At 45.0% G+C, this 27,965-nt stretch overlaps 1 protein-coding gene and 2 long non-coding RNA genes across 3 annotated transcripts; 2 read left to right on the top strand and 1 right to left on the bottom strand.

Annotated features, from left to right (window-relative positions):
* Window positions 1–5,610: 5,610 nt before the first annotated feature.
* On the bottom strand, window positions 5,611–12,683 carry LOC310833780. Its single transcript, XR_014558922.1, has 3 exons — window positions 12,658–12,683; window positions 10,286–10,326; window positions 5,611–10,107 (listed from the first exon to the last, which is right to left on the bottom strand). It is a non-coding gene; the product is annotated as an uncharacterized lncRNA (long non-coding RNA).
* A 267-nt stretch (window positions 12,684–12,950) lies between these two features.
* Window positions 12,951–19,714, top strand: TXNIP (thioredoxin interacting protein). The gene is made up of 8 exons (XM_083716528.1): window positions 12,951–13,555; window positions 14,995–15,067; window positions 15,175–15,322; window positions 15,757–15,859; window positions 16,164–16,420; window positions 16,984–17,143; window positions 17,418–17,569; window positions 17,969–19,714. Exons 1-8 carry the CDS (start codon window positions 13,306–13,308, stop codon window positions 18,002–18,004), a joined length of 1,179 nt encoding a protein of 392 aa, XP_083572654.1. The 5' UTR covers window positions 12,951–13,305; the 3' UTR covers window positions 18,005–19,714.
* Window positions 19,715–26,325: 6,611 nt separating this feature from the next.
* LOC310833786 lies at window positions 26,326–26,788 on the top strand. The gene is made up of 2 exons (XR_014558932.1): window positions 26,326–26,377; window positions 26,490–26,788. It is a non-coding gene; the product is annotated as an uncharacterized lncRNA (long non-coding RNA).
* The last annotated feature ends 1,177 nt before the right edge of the window (window positions 26,789–27,965 follow it).

Genomic DNA, 27,965 nt, shown 5'->3' with positions numbered 1-27,965 from the left:
TTTATTATTTCACTGTATGTACTATCCATGACTGCTAACCACAATGGCTATGTTCTGCCTCCGCTGTCGGAGGCAGTAATGTTTCTGAATACTATACCAGTTGCTGGGAATCACAAGTAGGGAGAGTTGCTGTTGCACTCAGGTGCTGCACCCAGTGAGCTTCATGGCTGAGTGAGGATTTGAACCCTGGTCTCTCAGGTCATGGCTCAACATTACGCCACGCTGGCTCTCATGGCAGATATGGCTCTGAGATCATGTTTACCCTCAGATCCAAGAGTGCCCAGCCATGTTTCCTCTGTTCGCAGCTCCATGGCAGTTACAAACACCAACTATTATATGAAGCATCGAATCAGCAAATTAGCATTTAGGTTGTGACAAAACATGACTAAGTACTTGAAAGACAAATAAGCCCTTCTCCCCCACGCTGAGTAGGAGGAAGATGTTCTGTAATGCAAAAAGAAAACAGATGGGAAATACGAAGGAGATGGGTAGGAATCAGGGCCTGTGCCCTATCAGTGCATTAAGAGGGGGAGAGTTTGGCTGCTGTGCTCAGCCACTGTCCTTACATGTAAGCAATTAAGCCACAGTGGTTGATTCAAGACATGAAAGACCTTGGATATTACACTCTGCCCTGTGAAAGCCTGTGCCCTTGTTTAACACTGGTTGTGATTTGATTATTCATTGGGGAGGGAAAGGCACTCAGCACATGCTCAAGAGCACTCTTTACATTTGTATTATGAACACCCTTTTTCATTCATGGATCTTGAACTAGTTCACAATGTACACAAAAAGGCATAACAGTTTAAAGCATTTGGACAGCCATGTAATTTAAATGGCTACAGCAGGCAGAACAACACCCACCCCGTTCATATCAACAGGAAATGCCTGGGTAAAGAGAAAGGTCCTTAAGGGAACTTCCAATCATTCAATATTCTGTGGATGGAATTAAAGTGCATACCAAAACTTTATATTTGTGCATATAAGGTAGATGAATGCACTCTGCCGCCCAGCACAACAAATCCTAAAAAAAAAAAAGAAAAGGGACTCAGGGGCGCCGACTTATAAAAAATATTGGGGGGGCCCATACTGGGGTCCTGCCCCGGGAAGTTTTATAAGATCCGCTCCCGGCCCGTTGCTGCTGCTGCCGCCCGCCTCGTGGCCCCCTCGCCAGCTGAGGGAGGGAGAGAGACCGAGAAGGAGAGAGATGAGTGGTGGGCAAGGCAAGTGCCCGCCGCGCCTCGCCTCCCACCGCCCCTCGTGCCGGCCGCCCCCTCCTCTCCCTTCCCCGCGCGCGCGCGCTCGCTCGCCCTCCTCACCCCAGCTCTTGGCCGTTCGCCCCAGGAACTCGCCGCTGTTGGGGTTGTAGATGAACCTCCGCCACTCGGCCATAGACTGGCTGAAGGGCTTCTCCTCCTCCTTGGCCATAGCGAGCGAGAGAGAGAGAGGCTGGAAAGAGAGAGGGAGCTCGGCGGTTCGCGGGCGGCGGTTTTTCCCCTGCCGAAACAACAGCGGCTCCTCAGAACCGCTAAGTAACTCTCCCTCAGGCGCCCGGCGGGAGAGCAGAAGAGAGGAAAAGGAAAGAGGGGCTGGGCTAGTCGCACGCACCGAGCAAAACTACTCGCGCCGCCTCTTTTACTACCGTAATAATTATTTGTTTTAACTCATTACTGAATGTATTTTAAAAGGTAACTATCATCAAACAAGGAAAATAAAAAATACCAACATAATTTTGTGATTTTACAAAGCATAATATAACTACCGTATTTTTCGCTCTATAACACGCACCTGACCATAACACGCACATCGTTTTTAGAGGAGGAAAACAAGGGAAAAAAACATTCTGAATGAAACAGTGGATGTATCATTTTTGTGCTTCATGCTGTGGCCACAGACATGTGATCTGATGGTGAATTTGGGGTGACCCAATGCAAAAATCCTGAGGATCCATGTGGATCCATGTTTTGTAACCACGTTTTTGCACCATTGCAGCCCCAGGCAACAGTGGGTGCGTGATTTTGGGGGGGCAGGCTGTAGCCATGGACATGCTATGTGCTCTGATGGTGAATTTGGGCTGACCCAATGCAAAGATCCTGAGGATCCATGTGGATCCATGTTTTGTAACCACGTTTTTGCACCATTGCAGCCCCAGGCAACAGTGGGTGCGTGATTTTTGGAGGGCAGGCTGTAGCCATGGACATGCTATGTGCTCTGATGGTGAATTTGGGCTGACCCAATGCAAAGATCCTGAGGATCCATGTGGATCCATGTTTTGTAACCACGTTTTTGCACCATTGCAGCCCCAGGCAACAGTGGGTGCGTGATTTTTGGGGGGCAGGCTGTAGCCATGGACATGCTATGTGCTCTGATGGTGAATTTGGGCTGACCCAATGCAAAGATCCTGAGGATCCATGTGGATCCATGTTTTGTAACCACGTTTTTGCACCATTGCAGCCCCAGGGAACAGTGGGTGCGTGATTTTGGGGGGGCAGGCTGTAGCCATGGACATGCTATGTGCTCTGATGGTGAATTTGGGCTGACCCAATGCAAAGATTCTGAGGATCCATGTGGATCCATGCTTTTTAACCACATTTTTGCACCATTGCAGCCCCAGGCAACAGTGGGTGCGTGATTTTTGGGGGGCAGGCTGTAGCCATGGACATGCTATGTGATCTGATGGTGAATTTGGGCTGACCCAGTGCAAAGATCCTGAGGATCCATGTGGATCCATGCTTTTTAACCACATTTTAAGTGGGGAGGGAAGGAAAAACACAGAAGGGACACGGAGCAGGAGAGGGGTGTGCAGAGAAGCAGCTGGCTAAGAATGCAGGAGAGGGGTATAACAGGAGGAGGGAGGAAAGGAAGGCAAAAGTTTTCCCTCACCTACCCACCCAAGTCAGCCAGCTCGCGCGCTCTCTCTCGCTCTCTCTCTCTCCCTCCTGCACGGAGCACAGAGACACACTCTGCTTTCCCTCTGCCTGGAGGGGAGGGGCTTTCCCTGCTCTTTGTTCCGTTTGAGCAAACACAGCAAGGAAACAGAGGATGGTGGGCAGTAAGACCCTGAGGCAGAATGCCGGAAAAATACGGTAATAATTTTCTTAAATTATTGGGGGGGCGGAGCCCCCTCAGGCCCCATGGAGTCGGCGCCTATGATAGGGACTTTTTGCTGTTTGGAAGTGATGGCAATATGCATGGGGAAAGCATAGGGTGAACAAATGATTAATGGGAAGGTGTGTAAACACCCTGCAAGCAAACCAGTGACCTCTAGAGGGCAGGATCCATCAATAAAAGCAATATTTCTCAAGCTTTTGCCAAATTTTGGTGGGATATCCAGCCTCACATAACCAACATGCTTTATTTAAAGTATGAAGCGGTTAAGACCATAGAATATGATGTCCTGCCAGGCTTAGCTAGCTCACTGCTCCTCACTTACCAAACTCTTTGTTTTCTCACACTTCCACCATGTGAACCCTACCAGTTATGGAGCCATCTTCCTTTTAACCAAAATACAAGCAGAATACCAACAATTTTGAGATATTGCACAACAAACCATCTTCACGAAGATATTTTTTGTTGTTATTTTGCAATGTGATGGAAAAATGCACTGGGAAGTGTGGGATAAAGTTTGCTTTAATAATAATAATAATAATAATAATAATAATAATAATAATAATAATAATATTTTACTTATACCCCGCCCTCCCCAGCCAAGGCCGGGCTCAGAGCGGCTTAGAAGCAATAATAAAAACAAGTTAAATGATTACAACTTAAAAACAAAATTAAAAAATACAACATTAAAATATTGAAACATTAAAATATTAAAATGTAGCCTCATCGCAGAAGGAGAAGGAAAAGAAAAAAGAAAGAAAGGGAGGGAGGGAGGGAATCAAATTGGCTCCAAGCCAAAGGCCAGGCGGAACAACTCTGTCTTACAGGCCCTGCGGAAAGAAATCAGATCCTGCAGGTCCCTGGTCTCGTGAGGCAGAGCGTTCCACCAGACCGGAGCCAGAGTTGAAAAGGCCCTGGCTCTGGTTGAAGCCAATCTAACTTCCTTAGGGCCCGGGGCCACAAGGGTGTTGCTATTTATGGACCTTGAGGCTCTCCGTGAGGCATACCGGGAGAGGCAGTCCCGTAGGTACGAGGGTCCTAGGCCGTGAAGGGCTTTAAAGATCAAAAGCAGCACCTTAAATCTGATCCTGTACTCCACCGGGAGCCAGTGCAGCTTGAAAAGCACTGGGTGAATATGCTCCCATGGCAGAGACCCCGTGAGGAGTCTCGCTGCAGCATTCTGCACCCACTGGAGTTTCTGGGACAGCTTCAAGGGCAGCCCCACGTAGAGCGAATTACAGTAGTCAAGCCTGGAGATGACCGTCGCATGGATCACTGTGGCCAGGTCGGGGCGGGAAAGGTAAGGGACCAAACTGCTTGATGCAGCGAAGGTGGAAAAATGTCGCCTTGGCTGTTGCTGTAACTTGCGCCTCCATGGAAAGGGAGGCGTCAAGGATTACACCCAAACTCTTAACGGAAGGCAATGGCACTAATTGGGCCCCCGCAAGAGAAGGGAGTTGGTCCCTCATCCCCATGCCATCCCGACCCAGCCATAGGACCTCTGTCTTCAAAGGATTTAGTTTCAATCGGCTCCCACGAAACCATCCAGCCACAGCTTCCAAGCATCTGGTCAGTGTATTCGGGGCCGAGTCGGTGTGGCCATCCATCAGCAGATAGAGCTGAGTGTCATCAGCATATTGGTGACAGCCCAGCCCAAAGCTCCGGATAATCTGGGCAAGGGGGCGCATAAAGATGTTAAAAAGCATTGGGGAGAGGATTGCGCCCTGCGGCACTTCACACACCAAGGAGTGGCGCGACGACATTTCCCTCCCTAGTGCCACCCTCTGTCCCCGACCAGAGATAAAAGAGCACAGCCAGTTAAGGGCTATGCCCTGTATCCCCACGTCTGCGAGGCGGTGGTCCAGAAGATCATGATCAACCATGTCAAAGGCTGCTGACAAATCTAAAAGGATCACCAGTCCTGTCCCGCCTCGATCCAGCTGTCTACGGAGATCGTTTGTTAGGGCAACCAGAGCCGTCTCGGTCCCAAAACCAGGACGGAAACAGGACTGAAATGGATCTAAAGCTGATGTTTCCTCCAGAAACCTACCAAGCTGTTCAGCAACCGCTCTCTCAGTTACCTTACCCAGATATGGAAGATTTGAAACTGGGCGGTAATTGGATAGGTCTAAGGGATCTAACGAAGTTTTCTTTAAGAGTGGACATACCACTGCTTCCTTCAGTTCCCCTGGGAATGTCCCCGTGTCAAGGGACAAATTGATAATTTCAACCGGGGGGGGGGTCCGTGCAACATCTGGACACTCCCTAATCAGCCAAGACGGGCACGGATCAAGGAGGCAGGTGGTGGGCCTACTAGCTTGGAGGAATCTATCCACATCAGCAGGGAATATTCGATCGAAATGGTCCAACACTGGACCTGAAGTCAGTCGAGGGGCCTCCAGTTCAGTCACTGTATCTAAATTGGCAGGGAGGTCACGGCGGAGCAACAGGACTTTCTCCGCAAAAAAGCTCGCGAATGCCTCACAGCAACATTGCTACAACCTCTTTGCAAACAAATGAGAATGAATGCTCAAAAGAACAGGTCTTCTGAGGCCTCTATCTCACAGAAGTCTATCTGGGGTATTGTAATTTTGGAACATAAAAACATATTAGGCTGCACATGATAAATTTACCACCTTTTGTTTGGGATACAGAGTTGAAAGTTTAAATCGTAGAATTATTTCTAGGGGGGGAAAGAAGATGCACATCAAGTACATTCTTCACTCCTAAGATCTGGGATAAAAGAAAGAAAAATCACCAGACAAATCAACCAAATAGATATCTGAGGGTTTGCTTGTTTCATTGTGAAAACAATTGAATAGCAACTGGTAGGCTACCCATGAGGTTATTTGCATTTTTCTGTGAATCTCAAGTTTGAATTTTTTTTTAAAAAGCCTAAGTTTCTAGTGTTTGTAATAGCAAAGAAAGTCTTCAAATGCAGGCAGAAATGGATGGTAAGCAATACAAGTTAATGCCAAATTTATGGAATTTAGCTGCTGGAGCTTCTACTCAAGAAGACCTTGGGGTTCAACATTTACTTCTGTCATGAACTCATTACGTAGCCCTAGGCAAACTGCAATCTCCACTACAGCCCTTCCTCCCTTCTGCAACATGGAGATAATAAAGAGTGACCTAACTTAAAGGGTTGTTGTAAATATTTCAAGATAATTACGTGCCTGTGTACATGTTCCCATTGACTCTGCATGCAGTGCACTCCCACCACAGGTCTGGGAAGCAGTGTACACACCAGCTGCAATCCATATATATCTGTATCTATCATGCCCTTTCTTATGAAATACTGCATTTTGAGGAAGTTTCCTCATACCATATTTGATCCGAACCGAGAAAAAGAAACATTTAGATGCGTTTTGAATTTATTTTTCATATGCCCAGCCTGTGAAGCACTCATACTCTGAACACTGCACATAATGCTAAACGTAATTATGCTAAACGTAATTACTGGCTGCATCACTGAAGGTGTAATCCTGTACTTGAGACCTACCAGAAGAGAGGCAGTAGGATTTGGTGGAGTCCTGCTATTTCAGCAGAGTGCAAGCATGCCTCCACTCCAGCTGCCCAGTCCACTGGGGAGGGGGCGCAACACTTACCCTGCCCTGGGCACCGGCAAACCATGCTACACCACTGCAGGAGAGTACATAACATTGGGCTAGAGGGGTCAGAAATGACACATGGTTCTTCTGAAAGATAGCTGGTTTGATTCTGATAGAAAGGAGCTTGATAGAATTACCCTCCTGCCTCTCCAATGCCTATGGTAGTTCTGGATGCGATGCTGCATTTATTTATTTAACAAAAATTACATGCTGCTTGATCGCAATAAAAATATAACAGAATTACTGATAAAAATGGTAAAAAGCAGATACTTTAAAACATTCAAAATATAATTAAAATCAAGAATGGGCTAAAAAGTCATGTGTTTAATCTCAGATTTTGTGTGTCTGGATAGGTTTGCCTGAACAAAAATGTCTTTAGCAAGCATCAAAAAGAGTACAATGGAAGCCTGATGTTAATGGGCAGGGAACTATAAAGTGTAGGTGCTTCCATACTAAAAGACTGATTTCTTACAAGTGCAGAACAAGTATTATGTGGCACCTCTAACAGTGCTAGCTCTGCAGGCTGAAGCAGTCATTTGGGCATGTACGGCGATTCTGGAAGTAAACTGGTCCCAAATTGTTCAGGTCTTTATATACTGATAGTAACACCTTGACTTTGGCCTTGAGAAGCAAATGAGCAACCAGTGCAGATCTCTGAGCAGAGGTGTTATATGTTGACAGAGTCTCACTCCTGTTAGCAATTCTGCAGCATTCTGGACTAACCGCAGGTGAAAGGGAAGCTCCACACAGAGTGTGTTGCAGTAATCTAATCCTGAAGTCACCATGGCATTCCTTATGTTTGCTATTAATTTGTACTGAATTGTTTCAAAGATTTTGAGTAATAGTATTTTGTTATCTTCCTCCAGCATGCACCTGGAAAAGAGGGATACAAATACATATCATGAACTCCCAAAACTGGCTCCAGGGGAATGGGAATGCTGGATGAGACCAGCAGAGGGCTCTCCACCCTAACAGTGCTACCATTTAACAGTGCTACCTAACAGAGAATGTCCAAGATGCGATGTGGCCTTAGCGAATTCTCAGTTTGCATGTCCCCACCTCTTCCAGGCTAGAGAGGCCAACTATCGCTGTAATGCCCAAAGCAACCCCAAACCGCTGGAGCAAGCACTGTTACTACCGCTCCTCCTACAGGCATCAAATAAGGGCTAGCACTGGAGGATGTCCCCTGCTCCACTCTGTGAAAGTTTTTCTTCTTTGAACCCAGAAGGGATCTGGTTCACATGAAGGGGATGATCTGCCTTTCTCCCTCTCACGTGGTGCATCATGACAGCCTTAATTGTCTTGTGGTTTTTTTTTAATCCTTTTGACTTGACAATATCTGAGTAAGCAATCTTGCCATGTCCAAAATATTAAGCTAGCAATATCAGTAAATGTCCACAAGCATCAGTTTGGAACAGACTTGGAGATGGTAGAGGCAATGCACAATTTAAAATATAGCTTTCACCCTTATTCAAACCATTTGATCATGCTGGCTAGTTATAAATAACCGCTAAAGGGCAAACTCCATCAACAAAATAATTTATGCAAACAGCAGTTTAATTGCATTGATAAGAAGAAAATTAGATTTCCTACCCTAAATGAAAATATAGGCTCCTAACTTCCTCCAGCCTATCTCAGTTTTTTAAAAAAATGTTTAAGTTTTCCTAACATATCTTACCATCTAAGTTCCCTGGCATTCTGTAATAAATTCCACAGTTATTCAGCCAGTGCCATAGGCAAAGATCCTGTTGTCTTCAAATAGGTGAGAGTGTGTGAAGAAGCGTTAGATAGTAAGAAGGAAGGGTGAGTGGGAAATAAGTCTCTGAACATCTTTTATACTGTAATAGGAACTGGACCAAAACGTTCCATCTTGCATATAAATCTAATTACTTGTGTAGACAACTTTAAGAAAGATGTTGAATAGGCATTGCATATTATGAGTGTCCACAGTCTAACAATCTAACCCCCCTGCTTTCAGTTCTTTATTCAAGTCAGTTTGGCACATTCCAGTATTTTCATCCAAACCATTGCAGGGGGTGAAAGCTACATTTCCCTGCCTGCTGCAATCTCAATAATTACCAGCCTTCTCCCCTGCAGCTGCTATTTGGGTTCTGAAAAAGTATGCAGAGTACATGGAAAGATGCATATAATATTATGTCCAGTTTGACCTTTTTGTTTGCAAATCCATTAAAAATGAACTTTCCCTCATTGCACCCAGTCCTGAAATAGAAAAACCATATACTCAGTCCTTTGAATTGCCTACCCTCTCCTATCCACAATGAGTGGAAGATTTTTGAGAACAATTTGACTTCAAGCAGAGCAGATCCCTTTAGAAGGCTTTAGTAGGCGCAGTTTATTGTGTGAAGGAAACCTTATATGGCTATATATTTATATTTTGTGTAAACAGACCAGAAGGGTATTTGTTAACATAGGAAAAACACAAGGAAAAACAGTTGCCAGAAGAATGCACTTCAGCAGCTGGGATCTCTCTCTCTGGCATTCCAGATTGGGTGGAAGGGGGGAAAATAACAGAAAGTACCAGAAGCTCTAGAAAGGACTGAATATTCACCTTCTGCATTGTGACAAGTATAAAATTTGCCTTTCCAGCCCCGTACATCTGTCAAGTATGAACGGCAAATAACAGCTGTGTTCCTACAGCCACATGTAATTTTTTCATAACTGCATTTAATAATAACTGGATTACTGCAATGTACTCTGTGGGGTTGCCCTTGAGGATGGTGTGGAACCTGCAGCTGGTGCAAAATGTGGCAGCTCGATGATTCATTGGGGCAGAATATCGCCAACATGTTACCCTGCAGTTGAAGGCTAAGTTCAAGGTGCTGGTTTTGGCGAATAAAGCCCTATGCAGCTTGGGACCAGGATACTTTAGAGATCATCTGATCCCTTAAATACCCAGTTGATCACTGCACTCCTCTGCAAATACTGTCTTACCAGGAGGTCTGGATTCCATACAATGTAGAAAGTGGGGCTTTAGTGTTGTGGCACCCAACCTGTGGAATTTACTCTCCCTGGATAATATACAGGTGCTGTCTTCTGTTGTCTGTTTGGTACCTACTGAAAATTTTCCACTTTCAACAAGAAAGTTGAGAAATGTCCCCGTCTGCGGCGAATTGTTCTTACTTTTTTCTCACTTGTCGTTTGCTGCCTTGGACTCATTTGGCAGGAACGGTAGGCTATAAATGCAAGAAATCAATAAATAAAAATAAATAAAAGACCAGTCAGTTGAAACCCAAGCCTGTATTGTCAATTTCTTCCTAATATGGAATAAAAATGAAGTTCCTTTTCCAATCTGACCTGAAACCTGTTTTGGGTATGGTTGCTTACATTTCAGTCAATGATTCTGCTGCATAAGTAGGCACTGAGTTTGTTTCTAAGCAAGACAATGGAAACACAGAAGTGAGAACTGCAGAGCTGGCAATGCAATAGAAGTGCATAACCACAGAGTTGGAAAGTTCCCAAGAGATCATCCAGTCCAACTCCCTATAAATCCAACAATTCCTAACCACTTGGATGTTTGCTTTTAAATTATATCTCAAGGGAACCCTTACCGCAGTGACTTGCCTGCTAGTTGTTGTCGGACAGCTTTGCTCTGCAGAAGATGGAAGCATATAAGTCAGTTCAAATGGAACTGAGGGCTTCTAGGGCCTGGGGCGGGAGTCTTGTTTAGAATTAAGTTATAAACGCAAACACAAAAGCAACTGGTCCCTGGCAGGCCCCCACCACACAGCTAGCTGAGCCCTCCGAGGCCTGGAGCAAGTGTACCCAGCTGCCCCCACCCTGCACAAGCCTAGGGGCCTCACCATTGTGAACTGAGAGTGCAGCTGAATTTAGCACATGCTCAACAGTCCTGTGTGATGATGCCTTGCAACAGAAGTATGGTAGTGGAATGACCAAGCAGCGTATTTCAGGGAAGCTTGTCAGCCATGATCAATCTTCACATTCAGTAGCCCCTGATATGTTTCTAAGGAACCCAGGACTTTCCCACAATATAGTTTAAAGAAAACAGTGTTCTAGATCAGACTTCAGCAACCCGATGCCATCCTCACATTTTGGACTACATGCTGGCTGAGGCTGATGGAAGTTATAGTCCAAAACATCCGGAGGGCCCCAGTTGGGTGATGGCAGATCTAGAATAATTAACACAGAATTCGAAGATGTGATCTTGGGTGTGTGTGGCTCAAAACACGCAAACCCTATTGTTATTTCCTTCAGCGTACCTTCAGGAACACTCTGCTATGGCCGAATTGAGGTCAGGGAGCCAAAGGTTAAAAGCAGTCTGGCAGAGAAGAGAGTACTTGAGAAGGATACTATTTCTGGAACGTGCCTTGGATCGCAAGCACCACTGGCCGTAAGCCCGTAGCAGGGCAAAAACTTCTCTGACATTTGCAGAATGCATTTGACGCCCGAGAGAAAACTAACAAAGCAGCAACTGAGATGCAGACTGACCCAGCTGAGACCAGCTAAGGTTGACTATTTTGCGTATGCACGAAAGGTTTTAAGCACACTCTCCCCTCCACGCCCCCCCCCCCCCGAATCCTGGGAACTGTACCTCAGAGCTGCAATTCATAGTAATCTTAACAAACAACAGTTCCCATTTTGGGGGGGGGTGTGTGCTTTAAATGTATGGTGTGCACGCAGTTGGAAAAATAAGACAAAGCATCATATTTAATTTCAAAGCGTCATGTTTAGGGAAGCTTTTAATGTTTGATGTATCATAGTATTTTAATATTCTTTTGGAAGCCGCCCAGAGTGGCTGGGGAGGCCCAGCCAGATGGGCGGGGTATATATAAATTATTATTATTATTATTATTATTATTATTATTATTATTATTCGTGGACAAGATTGGAAGTATTGAGCAGCATTTCTCTTAGGAAAAGGGCTATTCCCAAAGTAAAGCAGTTGTAATGGAGTGTGAATGTAGTGAATTAAAGTACGTGTGTGCCACACAAATTGGTATTTCTGTTTATTTGCAAACACTGAGTTTATACATAAATGTATGCTTCAAAGGAAATCAGAACTTCTAAGCATGACTAAATGCTACATTTTAGGAATTAAAGATTAATTGGATCTGCTACACTTTTGTGTAATAAACACCAGTTTTACTAGCCTGTAACTTTTTTAAGAACATCAGCTTTTTTTGATGCCTGGGGCATTCAATCTGCCGTTTAAATCTGCTTTTAACTGGTCGTGTTCCTTTTAACCTTTGTTAGCATTTGATTATATTCTTTCTATTTCTCTTTCATATTCCGAGAAATGTTTCTGGATTTCCAAGACCATCTTGAGAGGACAGTCAGATCCAATTTGGGCTTCTCCTTTTTAGATAGATAGATAGATAGATAGATAGATAGATAGATAGATAGATAGATAGATTTTTTATTGTCATTACACAAGTGCAACATTGCACAAGTGCAACGAAATTGGATTTTAGAACTGTCCCTTCAATTTTTCCTTTGCCAATTTAACCTCTTATTATTTCGGGGGGGGGGGGCTGGATTAGTGGCATGCTGCTTGAGCCACAAGCTTTGTAAACTAAAACTCTAAGGAAACACTTTTTGGCAGAATGTTCAATTGTCACCCCCATGCTCTTTCAATAATTTTAAAATATTTGTTCAATAAAATATTAAAAGCCTCTTTTAATATCTTTTAGCACTGGTTGTGCTTTGTAAAAGAAAAAGGTTTAAAAAACGAAACATGTAAATATTGAAAGGAAACATAAATATTTTCTCCTCAAGCTAATTAAAAAGTTTATGAAGCGATTAGTTCCTTCCTCCCTTTATCCAAAGTAATGGGGCATATTGAGGTCTGAGGGGTGCAGGTTTGGAGTTCCCCTTGCACAACTTGGCAGAGAAGGTAATAAATATATAGAGAGAGATGTGCAATATATCCCTGAATAACTTAAGCAAAATTTCCCTCACACACCCCGCTTAAGCGAAACTTCTCACAGCTACCACAACTCCGCTAAATCCCGCCCTCCGCGCCTCGTTGGCTAGCGGCGCTTTTTTCTCCACCATTCTCGCCTCTCGATTGGCTACCCTCCTGCCACTCCGCTCTCCCATTTCCCCACCCCTCACCACCCCTCCCAACCGCCTGTTTCTCATTTTTTCCTGCAGCCGGCATCTCTTCTACACACACTGTCCACGCGCCGCGGGCCGGCCTCCGATTGGCTGCCGGGACTGTAAACACGGCGAACCGGCCAATCGGAGCGCTGTGCACGAGGACAGCACGAGGGTACACGAGCCGGCCGCATGGAGCTGCCTGAGATCAACAGCGTAAAGGAGGGGGAAGGTGGGTGTGGGCCGCATATAAAACGGCCGCATCCGGATGACGGTGCCAATAGCCGAGGCAGGCTTGGGACAGAGAGGAGGCAGGAGTTCCTTAGCACTCCATTTGGCTATTACTCCTTTTATTTCGAGAAGACAAAGGGGGGAGGCTTGCGTTAAAAAAAAATAAAATTGCCATTCCAATTTTGTCCGCTTAAAATATTTCTGGGCATAAAAAGCTAAGCTTTTCGGAACTCAGCCCACTTTGACCCTTTTGCCTGAGAATACTAATAACAGTTGGGTCACCATGGTGATGTTCAAGAAGATCAAGACCTTCGAAGTGGCCTTCAGCGAGCCTGACAAAGTCTACAGCAGCGGGGACAAGGTGGCTGGCCGTGTCGTGGTGGAGGTGGCCGAAGTCACCCGGGTCACCCGGGTCAGAGTTCTGGCTTGCGGGGTGGCCAAGGTCCTGTGGATCAAAGGGCCCCAGCAGTGCAAGCAGGAGATGGAATACCTTCGCTATGAAGATGTCCTCACCCTGGACGACCATCCAGCTGGTGAGCATCATGGTCTTTTTTGGGGGGGGGGGAGGGTTCCTCTGTGTGTTTTGCGTCTCCGCTTTTGCAAAAGAATTGAAAGCCCTTCCTGGAATTTTGAGGAGCCCAACGAGTGGGTAGCTTTTGCAGCCTACTCCTATGCATGGGGACTTGACTGTAGGGTAAGGAGACTTAGGATGGCACCTTTGGCTTTACATAGGAACATCGGAGGCTGCCTTATACAGAGTCATACCAATGATTCCTCTAGCTCAGTTTGTCTGCATGGGCGGGCAGCGGTGGCTTTCCAAGTTCTCAGGCAGGGATCTCTTCCAGCCTTTCTTTGAGATGCTGATGGGGCTTGAACTTGGGACACTTCTTTTTTCAAAGCTAATGAGTTGGTTGGAATGGTGTCCTCTTCAGTGGCGTATATATACTTGGCTCTAAATACTTGGTCCAGTTCTGCTTTTTCTTGTTTAAACTGGATTTTGGGAGCGGTTTTTTTTTGTACTGGGTACAGTATCTTCCTATGTTTTCTGGGTTCTCTGTCTAGGTTTGAAACCTAGCGCAGGCTCAGAATGGGGTGGGAATGGAACTCTACCCCATTTAAAGACTGGCTTTCAAAACTTGCATCCCAGTCCTGTGTGTGTTTACTTGGAATTAAGTCCCCATGAGCTTGATGGGGCTTGATTACCAAGTAAGCCCTTCTAAGATTGCAGCCTTGCAGGTCTGAGATGCCAGCAAAAGATTAGCATCAAATAGGCGCCAGCAGAGAAGAGAGAGATAATTTTCAGGCTTGGGAATAACCTAAAGCAGAGAACTACTAGGAAGTTGAACAAAGGGTCCAGGGTGATGGGTCACCTCTGAATAAAGGGCCAGCAGCAACTTCAAATCATTGTAGTTCCCTTGCTAAGCAAACTTCCGAGAGTACGGTATGTCCCAGTAACAGTTGGCGCAGCAGGGAACTGGCCAGCTGGGACTTCTGGCAGTGGATGTATTAATAGGTAGTGATTGCCTAGCAGTACGGGGAGTCCCTCATCCTGGGAGAGGGGTATAGTCGTCACCTTGGCTGAAGATCAGAGCAAGTGAGGAGAGCCAGGAAGATGTGAAATTCTTTAGACTGTTGGCTTCTGTAACTTGGACGTTTTGGTTTGTAATTGGACAGACGCACAGATAGGAAAGGAGACTGATTTTTTTTAAACAGTTGAGACCTTAATTGCATGTGTGAGCAGCTGGTATTAAGGATGAGAAAAGCAGCAGTTCTTGAAATGCTGACTTGTTGGTAAAACAGAACATGGTGGTTCCTTAGGCACCACTCAAGCTTAAATCTCTTACCTGCTTAATTTTTTGAAAGTGCACTGACATTGATAAAAAACACCTTGCATTATTAGTCATCTTAAAATACTTAAAATCTTTTCTCTATAAGCCTAACATCTTTTTCTCTTTCTGTGGTGTCTTTCCAGATGCAGATGGTTCTGTGATTCTGAGACCAGGAAACACCTACGAGTACAAGTTTGGATTTGAGCTACCTCAGGGGTAGGTATTGGCCAGACATGGCCACTGATACGTTAGTATTAAAATACAGGATTTATCACCGCTTGCCTGCCTTTCCTGTGTCTAATGAGACATCTGTATTCTTTCAGGCCGCTTGGTACTACTTTCAAGGGCAAATATGGCTGCGTTGACTATTGGGTGAAGGCTTTCTTGGATCGTCCATCCTTCCCGACTCAAGATATAAAGAAGCGCTTTGAGGTCATGGATCAAATTGACGTCAACACTCCAGACCTGATGGTAATTACCACTTGAGGTTGTCCTTTGATAGCTTTGGTCATTTGTCAGTCATCAGCTTAGGTAGATTTAGTGCCACAGCTAATCTGAAACAGGCCATCTTTCAGCATTTTTTAGTGAACTTTGCTTCAGAATTTGGAATTCTCTCTCCCAATTGCTGTTCACTTGGTTCAAAGTCTTCACAGAGACATGCATCTCTGTTCATCTTTATCATGAAATTAATAGTATACGTCCAATTGTCTCATTTACTATCTGTTGAAGCAAGATACTTGTGAATAATTAGTTATAACTCAAGGGGTGATTGAAGGTCTGACAAGGTACTAAAGGCTGAACTCCTGAGACTGCAGATAGTACATATGAACAGGAGCAACACTTTGGAAATTAGTCAATGTTGTATGTAAGTATGTAACAATATCTTCTTGTGCATTTCTTTTCAGTCACCTGTAGCTGCCAAGAAGGAAAAGAAAGTGTCCTGTATGTTTATCCCTGATGGGCATGTGTCTGTTAGTGCCAGGATTGACCGCAAAGGATTCTGTGAAGGTGAGGCCTGGCTCCTTTCCTCTTCAGGAAACGGGAGTTGATGAGGAAGGGTGGAAAATTGGAATAAATGATGTAAATGGCTAGTAGTCAGACCTGTAACTGCTAGCTGTTCCTGGCAAGCCAAGCATAGTTCAAGGATTGGAGATATAGGTGTGGTTTGGAGATTTAATAAGGAGCTTGGATGCAAGCAGGTAAAGTCATCATTGAAAAATGTGGCACCTAACTGATCTCAATGAAGATCTGCTCCAGTGGGCAAATTCTGTAGGTCTTCCACAACTAAACTTCTCCTTGTTGTTCTTACCAGGTGATGACATATGTATCAATGCCGACTTTGAGAACACCTGTTCCCGGATTGTGATGCCCAAGGCAGCCATTGTTGCCAAGCACACCTACCTGGCCAATGGGCAGACCAAGGTCTTCTCCCAGAAGCTCTCATGCGTCCGAGGCAACCACATTGTCTCTGGCATGTCTGAATCATGGCGTGGCAAGACCCTCCGGGTCAAGAAGATCAAACCGTCCATTCTAGGCTGCAACATCCTGCGTGTGGAGTACTTCTTGCAGGTGAGGGGCTTAGAAAGGCAACCCTCCCCTACCCCCACCCCAAATCTTCCTTGTTCTTTGCTTCTGTTGAGGGCTTACAGAATCCCTACTGAATTCAAGCACTGAGGTCATATTCAGGGGTGAATTCTGGGAACTGCATAGCCCCAGAATCTATTTTGAATTCTAGGCTGTCACCTGAAATGTTTTAAAAAGGCATTTCCTACATGATTATCAAAACTGGCTAAGATACCTCTGGGCTTAAGACTTCTAAGGGAGATACATCCCAGTAGACTTAAGCCCTGACAACTTTAAGGACAGGACATTTGATCTGGATTAAAGAGCTTCACTGCAAGGTGGCTGACCTCTTAATTCCCAGCAAGCCAAGACAGAAAACACCATACTTCCGAAATATTCTGTCTGAGAGATCTTGCATTTAATGACAGCTGCTTTCAAGCCCTGAAACACATCCCTGTAGGCATGGAGTAGCCCTCCTTTCCCCACATCCCCTACAGACTATATTATCTCTCTCAAGAAAGCACCACATTACATCTCACCACATATTTTCCTGTTGTTGTTTTTTGCAGATCTATGTCAGTGTCCCAGGCTCCAAGAAGATCATCCTGGAGTTGCCACTCGTCATTGGCAGCAAGTCTTCTGGCATTGGCAGCCGCAGCTCTAGCATGGCCAGCCAGACCAGTTCCGAGATGAGCTGGGTGGACCTCAACATCCCAGATGCCCCAGAAGGTGAGCTGAGCTTCCCGGATGCCTTTTTGTTGTTGAAAATGTAGCCTTCTAGTTAGGAGTTAAGGTGGGCCTCTGCAAGGACACAATTGCAGGGGTTGGAGGTCTTTAGAAAGCGGGTGGTAAGAAGCAGCCTTGTCACTCAGTCTGAACCTGGGAAGAGCTAGGATTTCTAACTTCCATCAAGTATCTCTTGCTCCAAAAACATTACACCAGAAGTATTTGATAGATTTAGGAAAGAGTGGACTGACGTGTATCTATTTCTTTCCCAATATAGCACCTCCATGCTACCTGGACATTGTCCCTGAAGACCACCGCCTGGAGAGTCCCACCACCCCTCTCTTAGATGAGCTTGACAACTCCTTTGACAGCCCCATCTTCATGTATGCTCCAGAGTTCAAGTTCATGCCACCGCCTACCTACACAGAGGTGAGACATCCCGACTCTTGTCACACAATAAAATGTGACTGCAGCACAGACCAATAAACACGGCTTGCAAGTGGTAGGAATAAAACCAGGGCGAAGAGATGGGGGTGTGGGGTTCACTGAAGAGCAGCCATGCAAAGCAAGCTTTGCGAATATTATTGTGGCTTAAGTAGGTTCTATTCCAAACTTCAGCTTTTGCACTCTACCTGAAGGGGAATGGATCCAGTTGCAAAGCCTTAAAATTTATTTCATTTATATGGGATTATTCTGCCAAGTCCCCCAAGGTGGTCTTGCAATTAAAAATAGTAATGCAAATAAATAGTTCAGAATATTTGCAAGCTGACTTCTGGAGCTGATAGACCTTCATCTTACACACACCCTCTGTTCTTCCCTCTTTTCCAGGTGGATCCTTGCACTATCAACAACAATGTCCAGTGAGCACCAATCAAAGGACATTTATGCAGTTGTCTTTTATCCAGCTTTTTCTGGACATTTAACAATTGCACTCTCAGAGATTATGCACCAGGCAGAAATTCCCTGATGAAAAGGGAAGGAAGACCTCATGGTGTCAGCACATCTCGTGGAAGACTTCTCGGCAAGGAGCTGAATTGAATGGCTATCTTTATGCCTTTGTGTACTTGCCACAGGCCAAGAGAAGCTATGTGGGTCGGTGGTGGACCCAGGCCTCGGCTCTCCCCTATAGCCAGGTGCTGAAGTGAAACTTTCAAGATGGGACTGTAGGGTAGGGCAGGCATTTCTGAATGAGGGGAGGTGAAAGGCCAACAACAGACCAACAGTTTGGAAGAAATACTACTGAATGACAACCAACAACCATTTGTATCTGTTCAAAATTGTTTTGAATGTGGTGATTTAGATACATGAGGTTGTATGTCTGAAGATTTTTCAATAGGACAAACAAGCTTTTGGTAGTTTGTTTCTTGCAGTTTTTTTTTTTTGAGTAAAAGTGCTTTTCTCAGGTTTTAAAACCTAGCACCCTGATATTTGGGACACTTGGAAAAAAGTGTGGGGAGAGTTGCTAGATGGACAGTGGTAGGTTGGTAGGTGTTGCTGCAGATGCTGGATGGGATTGGGGTTTTCTCTCAATAGCATTAAGTGAAGGAATGAGGTGAGAATAGAAAAGTATAGCAGGTGGTGTTAAGTGTTAGGTTGTAATAAACACTCCATCCAAAGGGGCAAAAAAAAGCCCCAGGGAGAAGAACTCCCAACTTCTTAAGAAGCAATAATTTTGTGTTCTTTTGTGTTTGCCTATCGAGCAAATCAGACACTGTTTAGAAGTCTAGCTTTCTAAAACAGTCTCAAGTGTTGTTGTAATGGACTTTTGTGGCACTTAATTTCTGTGGTTTTTGTTCTGTTTTTGTCTAATTCTACATTCTCCTTAGTATGTAAACAAGCAAACATTGTATAAGGGAGAAAAATCACTATATGCCTATTTTTTTCTTATCTTGAATCTTTAGTGTTGTGTGACTATAAACCAATGTTGATAATTTGGGGTATGGGGCAAGTTGTTAGCAGCCTTGAATGATGCAAGGGCAGGATCTGAGGCTCGGGGGGGGGGCAGCACTTTCCCCCACCCTCTTCTTGAGAGGTTTCTCATGCATTCCCTTGCTTCCTTGGTTATCAAAAGCCCAGCAATATCTAAAGACCAATCTCTATATATTTTGTTGAATGGTGCCAAACAGCTTTGTACTTTACCACAAAGCTGACACAAGCAGAATAAAATCGGGCATGGCTTTAGGCTTGTGTGAAATCAAATAAGGAAGCATATCTATTTCTGGGCTGCTCTTCTTCACCCCCTGCTCCTATATTTTTCAGCAGATAACTTGGTTTATTCCCCACTGATGGAAAAATGCACTTTCTTTAAACAGTTTTTGAAAAACAGCACTGCATATCTAAAGTGTTAATTGATCCCAGATTTTGTCACTCCAAATACCTTGTCACAAGATACTGTATAAGTGACAGGTGGACATAAATTTGGGTGTACTGATTTGTTTTCCTATTGTATATTTTGTTGCTCCGTTTTGCTTTATTTTGTACTGGTTTGAAAATTTAATTATATTTTGTACTACTGCAGTTCTGCAGAATCCCCCTTTTGGGGTCATGTTTCTAATAAATGTTCAAAAATTGAAATGCCAGTGTCTTTGTCTGCTTAGGCATTCCTGGAGGGAGGGTAGGTGGCGGGGTGGTAGTGGTCAGTTTCTCACCACATCCTCAAATTTTGCACGTGACCATGCAATTGTAAGTGGGTTAATTTGCACAGTGGGACGCGGGTGGCGCTGTGGGTAAAACCTCAGTGCCGATCGTATGGTCGGCGGTTCGAATCCCCGTGGCGGGGTGAGCTCCCGTAATTCGGTCCCAGCTCCTGCCCACCTAGTAGTTCGAAAGCACCCCCAAGTGCAAGTAGATAAATAGGTACCACTTTATAGGGGGAAGGTAAACAGCATTTCCGTGTGCTGTGCTGGTGCTGGCTCGCCAGAGCAGCTTCGTCACGCTGGCCACGTGACCCGGAAGTGTGTTCAGACAGCACTGGCTCCCGGCCTCTTAAGCGAGATGAGCACGCAACCCCAGAGTTGGTCACGACTGGCCCGTACGGGCAGGGGTACCATTACCTTTAATTTGCACAATACATATGGTGAACTGGATATAACAGGATCATAAGAAGGGAAATCTCTAAATTCATGTGAATGAAAACTACCAAAAATCCATCTTCATAGAACTGAAAGGAACACGAAAGCATCATCTAGTCCAACCCCATCAGCAGGAATCGCAGCTGATGGCATATAAAGAAATGGTGTTTCTAATGCTAATGGGAGCCAGTGTCGCACAGATTCAAATTCCCACCTTGCCATGATGCTCAAGGGGTGGTGATGTTGGGATACTTTGTTTAACTTGCCTAAAGGTGCTTGTGGCAATAAAAGATATGTTCTGCCCTCAGCTCCCTGGACATTAGTGGTAGACTAATGTGACAAAAGTACCAAACAATAATATAAAATACTGGACTCTCAGCCCTGTTACATCCAAATTATGGGAAAGGCACTTCACTCACTGGAGCTTGTAATTCTCGTCTTCCTGCTGGATGTTTTTGTGTGAGACCCACTGAACTTGCCTAATGAGAAGGTTTTAAAAATACATATCGAGCAGCTAATTTGGAGACTCTTGTTGGGGCAATGCCTACCTACCTATTAGCTGCATTAAGTCTCAAATACTTGCAAAAATGTAGCCGGTTCCATTTGTGCCTCTTGCTTCTCTCTTGCAAATCGGCACTATGTTTCCCTTTGGCCAATCAGTATAGCAGCAAGTAATGGGGTTGAGAGGAACTCCGAGAACTTGAACCCTAACGCTGCTAACTTAACCATTGCTGGGAGCACCTGAGGTCTTACTGATACCCTAGAGGAGGTGATTGGCATAGATGTGGTTAGGACACTGGCAGAGATGTGAAAGCCAATGGCCAATGCACTCTTGCTTTGTGGGGGATCCTTTGGGAAGCAGAACAGAAATCGCCACAACTTTGATAAAACCTGCTGTTGAGCTGAGCAATGGAAGTTGTCAAGATCACTGATCCATTTAACCCAGCTCTGCCTCTTCTAACTTTGCATTAGTGAGCTTTCTGCCTGGGTAAGGTAAAGGTAAAGGGACCCCTGACCATTAGGTCCAGTTATAGCCAACTCTCGGGTTGTGGCGCTCATCTTGCTTTATTGGCCGAGGGAGCCGGTGTACAGCTTCCGGGTCATGTGGCCAGCATGACTAAGCCGCTTCTGGCGAACCAGAGTAGCGCACGGAAACGCCGTTTACTTTCCTGCCAGAGCGGTACCTATTTATCTACTTGCACTTTGACATGCTTTCAAACTGCTAGGTTGGCAGGAGCTGGGACCGAGCAACGGGAGCTCACCCTATCGCAGGGATTCAAATCGCCGACCTTCTGATCGGCAAGTCCGTCTGATCGGCAAGTACCTTTTTCAAAACTCAGAACCATCTGCACATTCAGCTATGCCCCCCCCCCCAGCTCCCATACATACTCAGATCTTGGGTTGCCTCTCAGAGAGAGTTTCAGAGGGTTTTCAACGAGGGACAGGGCCTTTTCAGTGGTGGCCTCTCCACAGAATGCTCTCCCAAGCCAGGCCTGCCAGGTGCCAACATTAACACTCTTTTGGTGCCAGGTTTAGATGTACCTCTTCTCCCAGGCTTTTGAATGACTGTGACGATCTTTCTTATTGCTGTTTCTATGTTGTGCATTTTAGGGACGGGGTATTGTTTGAATCGCTAAAATTGGTGGCGGGTTTGTTTTAATTACATGTGTTGCCTAGAGACATTATAATGAACATCCCGGCAAGGCTGCCTGGCGCCAGCACTGAACATCCTCGTGACTCCAGGTAAAACCCTTTTATCTTCTCCCAGGACAGCATGTGACTAGTTCTCATGAATGTTCTGCTATTAACCAAAGAAAATGTTTCCTACTGCTAATGTTTTTTCTGGGTCTTTTTCTGGATCATTTAGCTCCTATTTTTTGTGTGTGTGTGAGTTACCAATATATATATTGGCAGTAAGTAACAACAACAACCTTTTTAAATTTATTTTTATTTCCACAGTGGGAACAGGATGTTGAATTAGATGGGGCATTGGCCTGAATCAGCAGGCTCTTCTTATGTTCTTAAGGCTGGTCAGCACAATGTAAGACAGGGGTTTTCCCCAAGATCTCAGGCAGGAGACTTTGCTAGCTTTGCTTGGAGATACCAGGAATACTAGGAAAGGAACCTGGGACCTTTTGTGAGCTTAGCAATTGTTTTGCCACTGAGCTACAGCCCTTTCCCCTGGAAACCCACCAATTTTGGCAGACATGCTCCTTTTTGTCTAATAACGTCTCTGTGTTCATTCCATTTTTATACTTTCACCTACGCCCCCATTTATACACATTTATTTATACCGTTAGCATGTTTACACAGGAATGCAGGAATGCATAAAGATCAAATAGATGAGAACTACAATAAATTAAAATCAACACATGCCTGTACCCCATCATTCTACTTACCGTTTCAAAATGGAAAAAAGGCTAATTTATCCACAAATACTTAACTTGCAATCTCTTATGATATGTTAATTTATATTTATCATAATTGACCATATTCCCCGCCCCCTAATCCATTAAAAATGGATTGGTTTGAATGTGTAATATATGCACAGGCAGACATACACTATTTTCATGAACAGCAAACAATCACACAGATTTAGCCATTTTGGAACCTAGCAAGGACATTTTCAAGTTTAACAGAACTCATCTTCATGCAAGGAGTTTTTGAAGAGTTCTGTGAAAGCTGAAAGCTCAGGTCCTTCAATGCGAACCTTAACCAGCCCAGCGAAAGATGCTGTTTCTTCAATTGATATATTTTATCTCTTCTCCTTTGGAAGCAATGTCAGCGACTGCCATTAACAGCTTCACTCAGAGGAGTCAATAAAGTTAAAAGGGTACATAAAAATGGAGAAAAAACTTATCTCTGCTTGCCTCAGCCTGGCAACCGTGTTAAATGGGCAATCCGCCAGCCATGGTGGTAAGGGAAACACAAACAAGCATAATCGCAAAGGTGCCCCAGATAAGGTAGATGAAATCTTGCAATCAGATCAGAGGGCAGTGGCCTACAATTAAATTGCCCTAAGAGAGGTCTGGCAGTTGTTTGTTCTAATGGCTCGTGAGAGATGGGGCTGGGTAGGATGAGGCTGCAGCATGTATACGTGAGATAAAGATGACTGCACGTCATGTAGAGTCTTATCTGTCTCTCATTGCCCCGTCTGTGCATGGAGCAGCGGGGCAGCTGAGGTTTCATAAAGCCTTCTGCTTCCAAACAGTCCAGACTCTGAAAATTCCTCGAAAGGGGTCCTTTGCCGCTCAGCACATTGCAACAAGGCAGCAGCGCTCCTTTGCAGACACTGCAGCCGACGCACTAATGTGTCACAACACCACACAGTTTGGAAAGCTCTGAGTTAGACAATCAAAACACAAACACTGGTCAGTAGGCAAGCAAGAGTGAGGAATCCCAGCCCACTTGCAAAAAAAGTTGATCCCAAGCAAAACCCATCTCACGTTGCTGGGGGGGGGGGGATGCCTCTGAGTTTGTGCAAAGGCTCCTTTCCCTCACTGCTTGAGGCATCTTTCATAGCTCAGGCTGCAGGATCTGCTGAGAGCCGCCCAGGGTCCTGACCTCACCTGTATTGCTCTAACCTGAGTGGAAGAGGCGACAGCTATTGTTCCTGCTTCTCCGGAGACCACAAACCATGGCAGGATGGGGTAAAAACTGCTGTGCAGTTACAGAGCTGCTCTGTGAATCGCGGGCTCCACTACTGCCTGCTCCCACTCCTCTGCCCCTGACATGAAAGGTCCTGGCCAGGTATCTGAAAAGACCACCCAGAGAATTCATTGATCTAACCTCCTTCCACCTCATCTTGATGCTTCATAAAAAGAATTGAGATTTAGGTGTGCAATAATCTTCTTTTTAGGGGGGGGGGGGCGCGGAACTTTATTGAAGTGAATCAAACAAATAGACATAGCAAAAATAACAGAAACAACAACAAAAACAGGAAAGTATATACGGAAGAGACAAATGATTTTTTTTAGGAAAGCCAAGTTTCACCTTGCCTGCTCCATCTTGCTTTCAACATATTTCCGTGATATTTCCTTTTTCAAATATGTAGAAATATTTGTTAATCCTCAACAATATTCTGCTGTGCTCATGTTCCATGTCTGCTCTGAGGATGCTGTGCAATGCTTTTCTTTCAATATCTTCTCTCTCTCTTTTTCTTATTTCCCTCCTGTAATTTTGGCCTGGTCTTTATAATTTTAAAACTTCAGTAAGAATTATATGAAAAGCAAACAAACCCAAAATTGCAACCAGCTTGCGAAAGCACAGCTGGTGGGTGCTCTCGCCAGCATCTCAAAGAGCGGGAGAAGAGACTTTGGGCCAAGAGAAGACGGTAACCTTTGTACAACATGCTTTGGAGAGAGGACTCTGCCAAAGGGCTTATCCGACACCGCTGCTGAAATAAGCCAACCCAGTTGATCCCCCTTCAGCCTAGCGGGACAGGTGGGAAAGGGCCAACAGGCCAACCAGGGTAAAGTTGAGAGGGAGGGAGGAGGTGGGAGGTAGGCTGGGGAGGGAGGGAGAATATAAGGTTGATCTAAGGGTCACCCTCAACTTGCCATGCAGACAGCTGCCAGTCAGTGGTTGCCTCTGCAAAGATTGCTTGGGCAGAGCAATCTGAATCCAGCAGGGCTGGATGAAGTTACAGACCTAGCAGCAAATGCTGATACACTCCTCAGAAGTGTTTTTTTTTAAATAGGCTTGGGGGCTCAAGTCCACTTAGCAGCCATTCTTGGGAGCACCCCGATTCCAGATTTTTGTGTTCATGGGTGAAGAGTCTGCAGACAAATGGTGGTAATTGTTAAGAGATCAGAAGGATATAATCCAGTTGTTCCCAAAATGCGTGGTATTGCCCTCCCGGGGGGGGGGGGGCAGAGGGGCACTGGAGACATCAATGACTCTCTGGCTTTGAAAAGCGAGTTCCTCTCCTCAGCTATGTTGAATTAAATTACATCGTTTTCATTGCATTTTGAATAAACGTGCAACTAATTGTTAGTGTTTCGAATTTCGTTGTGCTTTCATGTTCCTTAGTGGGTTGTGCAAACTGCTGTTCTGAATGATGCTTTTCATAGGGCAAGGGGCACTGAGGATGAGTTCATGGAGCCAAGGGGACGGTGGCCAGAAAAATTGGGAACCACTGATAATAATCTGTAATTGGAGAGCTGGAAAATGTGTGGAAAAGAGGATCAGGATGGTCGGGGTGGGGGGTAAGAGCACCTTTCCTAGGAGGAAAGCTAAAATCAGGGATAAAACAGATGTTCTTGGACTCCATCTCCCCCCTGACCTCTGGCCTTGCTGGTGAAGTCCATTTTGAAGGCCGCAGGTTCCCCATCCCTATCACATGGAGACAACAGAAGAGAATTGGGCGTGTTATGTAAAGGAGCCTACAGGTAATGACATCTGTTAGAAGTGATACAACCTCTGTCAAAACTCCCAGATTGCTTTGCCCACCAGACCATGCAAGGCAATTCCTCTGAACTCCATGACCAGCAACCAGAGCTAGCCATATTGTATATCAGTCTAAATAGCAGGGTTCTCTGCCAACACTAAGTAAGTCTTAAATAAGCAGCCCTGATAAAATTACATAAGATCCATGTCTGTGGCCATTATCTCTAGAGCAGTGTGCCCCAACCTGTGCCCCCTTCAGATGTTTTGGACTACAACTCCTATCAGCTCCAGCCAACACTCGCTGAGGACGATTGGAGTTGTAGCCCAATACATCTGGAGGGAACCAGGTTGGGGAGTAGGCCTGCTCTAAAGTACTAGCTGCAAATATTAAGTAGTGTCTTTTCACATGTGGTGAATGCACAGAATTCGCTTTGCTGAGGATCTCAGAATATCTTTTTCTTTAAGAACACCGAATCTTAATTTTAAAATTGCTGGGATTGTTTCATTTTGGGCAGTTGAAAGTTAGTTAACGATGAACAGCACATACTTACTTCAGAAATATATTTTGTTAAGTTTCTCACATTGGGACCTGTTCTTTCCCCCCCTTTTCATTTACAAAACTCTGTAATATGATGGTAGGCTTAAAAGCAGCCCCAGCCAGCACAGTGTTGTTGTTGTTGTTGTTCAGTGTTGTTGTTGTTGAAATCAGTTCTTATATTTATATCCAGGGCTTTTGTTCAGCCAGAACTCTCCGGAACTCAGTCACGGCACCTCTCAGGTGAGCACCATTATAAGAGAACAAGGGAGGTGTTCATGGTGAGTTGCAGCACCTCTTTTTCTCGAAAAATATCACTGTTTATATCTCACTGTTTTCTCTGAAATGCTTGCAGAGAGGGAATGCTCATAATAGATTGTCAGTGAATTGGCTATTCACTGTCTCGCACTGGAGCTACCTGCAAATCACAGCCTCTGGAAATCCTTATTTTTCTTTGCATTTATATGCCAGAGAGCAAAGTTTAACAGCTGGCCTCCCTTTCCTGCAGCCAGTGATCAGCACCTGTAAAAATCTCAAGTTCAAGAAATCTCAAGGTCAGATACCCTGAGGCATTTATGGTCCGGGAGAACGGTTACAACTTTCATGTGACTCTCTCTTACCCTTGATGACCGAAATAAAAGTATTGCAAACAAAGGGTGGTTGGGAAACTAACAGAATTTCCTAGTAAAAGATTGTTCTCAAAATGCATTCATTAATGTTAACCTCCTCCTCCTTGCTGCCCGCTCCAGTCTACTTCTCACATCAAGGCAAAAGCATTATGGCAAGTGAGGGCTCCTTTGCGCATGTGCAGAGTGTCTTTCCTACAAGGAGATGAATAGGGCACAACAGTCCTGCTCGGGGATACTGGGAATGTAAATCAACTACTGCTCTGGCTTCGAAGCCCATATACTCCCAAACGTATTTTCTGAGCCATGAGGCATGAGGGCTAGAAACTTGGAGACCTTGTACTGCCTCATCATAATCCTGGATTTGCAGGGAATGTGGGAGAAGAAGGCAGAAGATAGAGTGACACAGAGGGAAACGGTGATTATAAACAACAGCGGATATTTTAATAAAGCTGGGGTGGAAGGACACAGAGGAAAACGTTAGTTTTAAACAACAGCAGATCTCTGAGTAAAGAGGAAGGGACGACACAGAAGTGGGGAGGAAGCATCGACATGGAAGGTGAAAGCAGGAGTGCTGCAGATGAGAACAGAGAAGTAGAATCAGAAATGGGGTTGGGACGGAAAAAAGCCAGTTTAGGAATTGTATGGGGTGGGAAGGGGAAGCTTCAAGGGGGTTAATGCAGGGGTTGGCAAGTAGAGTGGAGAGGGTCAGAGCCCTAGGGTGTGTGTTTGTGTGTGTGTGTGTGTGTGTGTGTGTGTGTGTGTGTGTGTGTACTAGATTATCAGGAAGCTGTTTTCTATGCCCAACACCATAATATTCTTGCTCTCTTGCAGAATCACATCATCTATATAGTTTCAGGAAAAGCCAACCGCCTTATAACTCAGCTGAGAATAGACCACGGATCCAGCTTCCAGGTAAACTCAGTGGGGCCCCCTCTTTTTTAAAGAGCTTACCTGGTGATTTCATAGGTAAAGGGACCCCTGACCATTAGGTCCAGTCGTGGCCGACTCTGGGGTTGCGGCGCTCATCTCGCTTAATTGGCCGAGGGAGCCAGCGTACAGCTTCTGGGTCGTGTGATCAGCATGACTAAGCCGCTTCTGGCGAACCAGAGCAGCGCACGGAAATGCCGTTTACCTTCCCGCCGGAGCGGTACCTATTTATCTACTTGCACTTTGACATGCTTTCAAACTTCTAGGTTGGCAGG

The sequence above is a fragment of the Podarcis gaigeae genome, assembly GCF_964106915.1.
Source record: "Podarcis gaigeae genome assembly, chromosome: 16".
Lineage (NCBI taxonomy): Eukaryota > Metazoa > Chordata > Lepidosauria > Squamata > Lacertidae > Podarcis > Podarcis gaigeae.
Note: the sequence above shows the minus strand (reverse complement) of the source record. Positions and strands in the feature narration are given on the sequence as shown.

Excerpts from the sequence above, each read along its gene's own strand:
- TXNIP (XM_083716528.1), top strand. The coding sequence starts at position 13,306 with ATGGTGATGTTCAAGAAGATCAAGACCTTCGAAGTGGCCTTCAGCGAG. Across the intron at positions 13,556-14,994 it reads CCTGGACGACCATCCAGCTG|ATGCAGATGGTTCTGTGATT; the intron begins GTGAGCATCATG and ends GTGTCTTTCCAG. Across the intron at positions 17,144-17,417 it reads CATCCCAGATGCCCCAGAAG|CACCTCCATGCTACCTGGAC; the intron begins GTGAGCTGAGCT and ends TTCCCAATATAG.